The 6966-nt window shown below is 42.6% G+C and overlaps 4 protein-coding genes across 4 annotated transcripts; 3 read left to right on the top strand and 1 right to left on the bottom strand.

The window, feature by feature from the left end:
• Window positions 1-291: 291 nt before the first annotated feature.
• On the top strand, window positions 292-1306 carry JH06_2370 (hypothetical protein; the record flags this gene model as incomplete). The annotated part of the gene is made up of 3 exons (XM_014671629.1): window positions 292-351; window positions 409-1124; window positions 1147-1306. 3 exons carry the CDS (start codon window positions 292-294, stop codon window positions 1304-1306), a joined length of 936 nt encoding a protein of 311 aa, XP_014527115.1.
• A 23-nt stretch (window positions 1307-1329) lies between these two features.
• JH06_2369 (hypothetical protein) lies at window positions 1330-2388 on the top strand (the record flags this gene model as incomplete). The annotated part of the gene is made up of 4 exons (XM_014671628.1): window positions 1330-1726; window positions 1757-1914; window positions 1946-2243; window positions 2273-2388. The coding sequence occupies 4 exons, from the start codon at window positions 1330-1332 to the stop codon at window positions 2386-2388; spliced, it is 969 nt and encodes a 322-aa protein (XP_014527114.1).
• A 3042-nt stretch (window positions 2389-5430) lies between these two features.
• On the top strand, window positions 5431-5993 carry JH06_2368 (hypothetical protein; the record flags this gene model as incomplete). The annotated part of the gene is given in 4 exon segments (XM_014671627.1): window positions 5431-5454; window positions 5490-5607; window positions 5639-5727; window positions 5742-5993. 4 exon segments carry the CDS (start codon window positions 5431-5433, stop codon window positions 5991-5993), a joined length of 483 nt encoding a protein of 160 aa, XP_014527113.1.
• A 36-nt stretch (window positions 5994-6029) lies between these two features.
• JH06_2367 (hypothetical protein) lies at window positions 6030-6586 on the bottom strand (the record flags this gene model as incomplete). Its single annotated transcript, XM_014671626.1, is given in 4 exon segments — window positions 6030-6244; window positions 6275-6390; window positions 6422-6513; window positions 6527-6586. 4 exon segments carry the CDS (start codon window positions 6584-6586, stop codon window positions 6030-6032), a joined length of 483 nt encoding a protein of 160 aa, XP_014527112.1.
• Window positions 6587-6966: the final 380 nt, after the last annotated feature.

Raw genomic sequence — 6966 nt, 5'->3', positions numbered from 1 at the left:
GCAAGATGTGTATTCGTTGCTATTCTAACTGTGATTATCAACTAAGAAAGAGTGTTTTATATATTCCTGCAGTACTGGAATCAGACTTTACTGCATTCTCAACTTTTGCCTGTTCTCAGTGTTGTGGAGACGTATTTGTAAGGATGTTTAGCTTGTTTCAATAGCAGAGTCATCAATTACATCCATATGAACGAAGAGGGGATTATGGGAGTTCTTTTTCATCAGTTGGGGATTTTCGGATGTCTCCGTTGTGGGTTCCAGATAAATTAGTCAAATCTTGTTCTGATTGTAATGCAACCTTTACGTGGTTTCGTCGGAGGCATCACTGTCGTTTATGTGGAAGAGTATTGTGTAGGAAATGCATCTCAACAACAGAAGTAAGATTCATTTCATGTTTGTGATTCTCAGAATCTCACTCAGTATGGCTATATTGCCTCCAAAGTGGGTTCACAACGAGTTTGTAAGTCGTGTTCAACAAGGCTTCATACTCCCCCTTCCATCTGGTCCCAACTGCCATTTGCTATTCAGGTTCATGTTGCCAGCTATCTCTCGACTAGTTCCATGATGGAATGGTCTCTTGTAGACCAGGATACCCATCGTCGCTTCACTTCGCGGGACTTTGATGCCAGTTACTGGTATTGGCGCTGTCATAGTGATACCTCGCTCCACGATCTGGTAAAGTCGCCTCGAGATTCTGGCGTGGAATCGAAGGAGATCCAGCTGACAGTTCCTCTCAGTGGCTCTGACTTCCGAAGCACCCAAAGTTGTATCCGCTGCTGTCAGAACCGTCTCGAATTTGTTCAGAAGCACGCTCTCTCTGAGTCTCTCAATGCCTGTTTCTCGCTTATCAACTATCCTCTCGTTTCCATTCGTGTCTCTGCTCTGAGAACTCTCCGCAGAGAATCAGCTGGTTTGGCGGTTCAGCATGTGGTGGCGCAGTCAGATGTAATGTCCAGTCTCGTACGCTGTTTGCAGTTCGGGAACACACAGATCCTCAATACACATGGGATTCCCACGGAAATTCAAGAGTTGTTGCTGATGGTAAGTGGTCTTTTGTTAAACACAACCCAGTCCAGTAGAGACATTTCGACAGTTTTCCGTGAGAAAGAAGGGATTACGACAGTGTTGGCTTTGCTCCAGAACGAGTTTCTCAATCCCCGTTCCCAATCTTCCTTCACAGACTCTTCTCCCACTTTCTCTCGCCTCGCCGAGAGTTCTTCTCGATCAGGCCTGTCGTCACCCCGTTTGCAAACGCATTCCTCCTCTGATCTCCTGTCTGCGCGAGATCCCAGTGTGCGAAAGATAATACTGTATCTCATTGGTCTCCTCATGAACCTTTGCAATCTAGAAAAGGCGAATTGTGTCGAGCTTGTGGGTCTAGATGGTGTCGAGTTATTAATGAGCCTGATTCAGCTAACCAATGAGCGCATGATGATCTATGCTCTGGAAACTGTGAAGTCATGTTGCCGTTGGTGTCCTGAGGCCCGAGATCGATTAGCCGCTTGTGATGGCGTCATCAAAATCATCAACGTATTCGCCTGCTCCAGTGCTAAGGTAGTCATGTCGGCAATCGCTCTCGCCACTGTAGTGACCAGTGGACACCCAGGAAATACACGGTTATTCCGACTAGCCAACGGACTTAATGCACTGAATCAGATCGAAGAGGCCTGGTCTGGTCCCTGTAGTGTGTGTGCTGCCAAGGCCATCAGCAACCTATTGCGTGGAGGTACAATTGAGTTGAAGCAGTGATACATAGACACTCAGATGGTAGGAGAGTTTCTCAATCAACATGGCATACAACGTTTGGAAACACTTCTCTCCCAGCATCACGACAACCTGTCGGGAGTACTGTTTGGTCAACTATTGAATTGTTCAATATACTCCAGAAAGCAGATCATTCTCCCATCTTCACTTGTAGTTCTGAGGAAATGAGACTGAACTGTAGTTGATCATGTTCATTACTGAGATACGGAGGTATGTTGATATTGCTCGAGAACATCATTTAATCCCCACGGAAATGACAATTGATAGTCTGTCTCCCAATAGTCCTGTTGATCGTCGACTGTGTAGTGATAGCTTCCGAGGACTGGAGCGTGGCTCATCGTTGTCGGAAGAGAGTCGGGTGTCAGATGGATCCACTCGGTTCAGTGGAACGGAGCAGGATCCCTCACAGTATGTTTTATCACATATTCCAATGTGGTTGGGATTTGCTGCAGGTGCTTTGCGTTACTTATCAAAGAATGGTAAAGAGAATGGGAGTATGATGATGTAGGAGAGAATGTGTCCTTATTCCACAAATTTAACGTGGAGAGTATACTAACAGACATCAACGAGTATTGTGACCTTCAGGGAAAAGAATTCATATCCTTTCATCTTAAGAAAGAATGATTCCTTCATTGAACGTGAGTCAAACATTGAAGATACTTGGGAAACAGATTTAAATGTGTTTGTTAAGAAACAATCTCATTATCGTGTGTCTCGAATGAATTCTCGAACTCTTGAAGCCAACGGATCTTCGCTTCGTTGGAATTGCTAATGATAAATCATTTCTAGTCATACCTCCAACATCTCTACACATCCTCGTGTCCAATGAGATCGTTCTTCCTTCACGAGTCTCAATGAACTCGGTTTAGGATGCTTCACAAAATACTGAACAATACCTTCAGCTAATGTCTTCTCATTCACAGATCGTGCTTCACGAGCCTCCTGCAGAAGTAGTTTCAAGGGCTCAATAGCTCTCTCGTCCTCAGCCAGACCTGACTGCAGCCAATCAATAACTACATCCAGAAGGAAGTCGCTGATCTCTCCCTTATTACCCGTTCGGACAACGGAACGCAATATCTCGTTCCCCACCATCCGAATGTCTTCATCCTGAGTCTGCAATAATGTCAATAGAATGGGTTGAAGGAAGGAATCCTGGAGCTGATTGGAGATAACAGCATGACCAATGAGATAGAGAAGAGGAGCAGAGGGAGTATGCAACTTCACATAAGAGAGAAGTTCATCTAAGAAAAGAGAGTCTATTGAGGAGACAAGAAAGACTGATACCTTCAACAGAGAGTGAGAGGAGAACTGATACAGCCAGAGGTGCGATAGGTGAGTCGATTGCTTTAAGTATGTATTCTTTAAGAGGTGGGTTCTCCGAAATGGAAAGGATCTGTCCAACTAATAGACAGAGTTCTTGTTGGACAATGGGTGATCCAGGCAATGTGATGATATGACTACCTGTGAGTATGGGAAGGAAGAACAAACCGAATGAATGGAAGATAGCAGGAGAGAATCCCATTGTGGAGATAATGGAGCTATGTGTAAGGAGGACTTGATTCATACATTTAGTTGCCGCTCAATCGATGCCTGATCATCTTCAGCTTGCTGTGCTAATCGTTTGTTACGCTGAAGACAAACGTGATTGATTACACGAAGGAGTCTCAGTAGACAAACAAGGTGATTATCGTTCTGAAAGGAAGCAGAAAGACGAACCAATGTCTCTTGAAGTGTGGAAAAGGGTACAAGTGTGAGTGATTGAAGAGATGGAGATAGATTCGTAGAAAGAGTTGTGTGACTAGCATGTTCTAACAGAGTCAGAATCTCCTCCATGCTAAAACTGCGTTGATCCGAGGATGAGAGTGATAATCCTCGTTTTTCAGCAATCGAGTGTAGCAATTCACTCTGTTCACCAAAACAAATTGAAACCAACAGATCAACAAGAACTCCGTGAATCGGATTGGATGAGTACAAGGCTTCAACACCAGCGACATCATCCTTCACAACCATCCTAACCAGTTTCACAACGTCACCCTGTTGAGAAATAAACTCTCGAATTGGATAGAGAGGAAGGATTCCAAACCGAAAGAGTGATGGAAGTGAGAGAGAGGACGAATTCCAAAGGAATTCAAATGCTTCTTGTCGTACAGAGGATAGTGAGAGAGAATGTGTTTCCACATCCTTCTTTACCAAATTAACAAACAAGATTAACACAAGACAAGAAACAGTTGCTGTATGATTCGTCATCACAAGAGGAAGAAGTTTGAGAACTCGACACAATAGTTTCTCATTGGTCTCGTTCAACAATCCTACACATGCTTGACAAATCACATCTTTCGATGTCACTTGAATATCTTCTTCATCCAGATGCAGAAGAATATCAGTTAAAAGAGAGAGACAACGCATCTGCACTCGATAAGTTTTTGTCTCCTTCAACCGGACTGTCAGAAAGAGAATCAGTTGTTCCCAGTCAATATCTCGTATGAACTCCTTCACACAGGTTGACACACAATCACTCCACAGGACAAAATAATTACCCGAAAGAGATGCATTCAACTCTGGAAGGAGTTGAACACAGTAACTCGATAAGAAAGGATTCTGACTAATGCATGCGAATTGCTTCGGCTTCGATAATCCTTGCTCCAAAGAAGGTAAAAGGACCGTTGAAAGGATGTGGATTCGTAATAATGGACTCATTTCAAATAATAGCGAGACAAAGGACACAACCAAACTCTCTTGAATCCGATTTGAGAGACCTTCCAACTGGAGCTCTAGCAGTTTCCAATCATTCCATTGTGGATGAGATACAATACTACAGAGACAATGAGCCAATGGACTCACAAACTCTGAAGTCACATCTGAGAATTTCAGAATAGAGAGAACAATGATGGAGAGTGAAGATGGAGAAATGGATCCGAACTGGGACCCCTCAAGCAACGAAACCAGTTGCTGAATGACAGTCGATCTGATCCTTGTTTCTGTTGTAATGTCATAAATCTTCGTTAGAAGAAGGAGAATATGATCTTGGGTTGTCCATCCATTCTCATAATCATACAGCTGCTCAGCAAATAAACTTCCACAACGTTCAAGTATATCAATCATACAGGTAAGAAGAGTATGAACCCCCTTAGTAGTGACATCGTTACTAAGGAGATAGTAATAGCACTGAATAAATCCATTAAATGCTTCTTCCTTGTCCTGATGGATAGAAACAAACGAATGGAATAAAGACTTAATTGAATTCCCAGAAATAGCATTCAAACCCCTTTCTTCCCATAGATGATGAATGTCCTGATCTATAAGATCTAACGATGCCATTTTTACAGCTCTTGAAAAGGGAGGGAAATGACATCCACCTAAGTATCAATTCTTTTTGGAGTAATGGCTTGAAAACAGCTAGTTGATGCAAAATCGACCACTTATATCACCTTCAGTCCCCATTATCATTTGATTCTGAATTCAAACAACTAAATAAAACCCATAGTCCGATATTAATGGGATACAAAATGAATGATAATCCTTCATGGAGTGCAAGAAATGACAAACAAAGCGAGCCCGCGGTTATTGGTAGCGATTCCCTATCAAATCAATACCACATTCTCCCGCCAAACACTCATTCACTTGACTCTTCATATTTATCTTCAATCTATTCTCCTTTTTGCTACGATGAGTTCCGATGGAAAAGAGGCCGTACCGAGTGGAGAGTGTGGATAATCCTTGCTTAGACCAGCAAACGCCAGACGAAGAAGACTGCCTCTGAAGAGGGTAAGCCCAAGAGACCTCTTAGCGGCTATATGCGCTTTTGTGCCGAGAAGAGAGCAAGTGTGAAAGAGGCGAATCCTGGTACAAATTGTTATTTTGTTATGATATTTAGATATGAAGGCAACCCAGATCCTCTCTGAGATGGGAAGAATGTGGAAGGAGCTGTCGGAGGAGGCTAAGAGTGTACAGAGTGCAAATAAAGTTGTAATAGCTAGAAGTATAATGCTGCCTACGAGGCCGAGAAGGAAGTGTTTGACGAGGAGATGGCTGAATGGAAGAAGACTCATCCTGAAGAGAAGAAGGAAAAGAAGGCCAGAGCTTCTAAGAAGGCCGCCAAGAAGCCTGCTAAGAAGGCCCCTAAGAAGGCTGTAAAGGAATCGGAGTCGGAAGCTGAAGAATCGGAATCAGAGGATGAAGAGTCGATTCCTGAAGAATCTGCTGAAGAGTCTGCTGAGGATTCTGAGTAGTTTATGTAGTGTATACTGAACAACATGTTTGTTTACTCATTTTACAGTTGGTAGACGACCGGTACTATCTTCCATCTTGTACTCCAAAGAATTCTTTGCATTGATCGTTGCCATAATCTTATCCACATTCGTCTCCAACACCAATCCTCCCATGATAATCTCGTCAAACATGGAATGAACCTTATCAATGTTGTAAATGAGATCATACTCGCGCAGTCCCTCGAATGACTCCTCCAACACATCCATCAAAACTACTAATAAACGACTTCCTTTACCCTTACCTTGAATCAAATCAAGAAGGCCTAGCTCACTTTCACTCTCATCTGCCACAAGGCAAACAATAATGGAAGAAACCTTCCGATAAACGATCTTTGTTGGCTCGCTCCAAAACTGAAGACTACCCATTAACCCGTCTTTCAACATCCTACTTTTTATCCTCAACAAAATTGCAAAGTTTCTCTGATCTCTTTACCACTGTATCGTAGATTCTGCGGATGATGTCCTTTCTTTTGTCCATTTCCTAAATTTCAGACTCTAATCGAATAATCAACGATAAAGTCATAGAACTTTGACAGTCTAGGCTGTCCATTCATGCTTACAATAATGAGTGCCTTGATCATGGATTTCTATAATAATATGACCAAAAATACATATTCCCTACTTACTCTCTCCAGAAGAAACGAAATGTAGTCCAAATAAGACTGTTTTTGAGTCGTGGAAACACAACAACACAATTCTCAGGAAGTACGAATTGAGTTACAGAAAGTTTTCATACTTCAAACAGCTCTACTACGAACCTAACAGACACAAACGTGTTAATGGAACAAACAGAAAACGGATACGTAGGTGCAAACCATATAGCGCTGAACAAGAAAGATATCACTGTAACTTAGGCAGTGGTATCAAAGTCCATGATAACATCATCAAGAGCCAGATTCTGTCCAGGCTTGAAGTACACCTTCTTCACTACACA

This window comes from Blastocystis sp. subtype 4 (assembly GCF_000743755.1).
Source record: "Blastocystis sp. subtype 4 strain WR1 chromosome Unknown seqid_0147, whole genome shotgun sequence".
NCBI lineage: Eukaryota > Bigyra > Opalinata > Blastocystidae > Blastocystis > Blastocystis sp. subtype 4.
The sequence above is the reverse complement of the archived record's forward strand: the minus strand, read 5'-3'. Positions and strand labels throughout refer to the sequence as shown.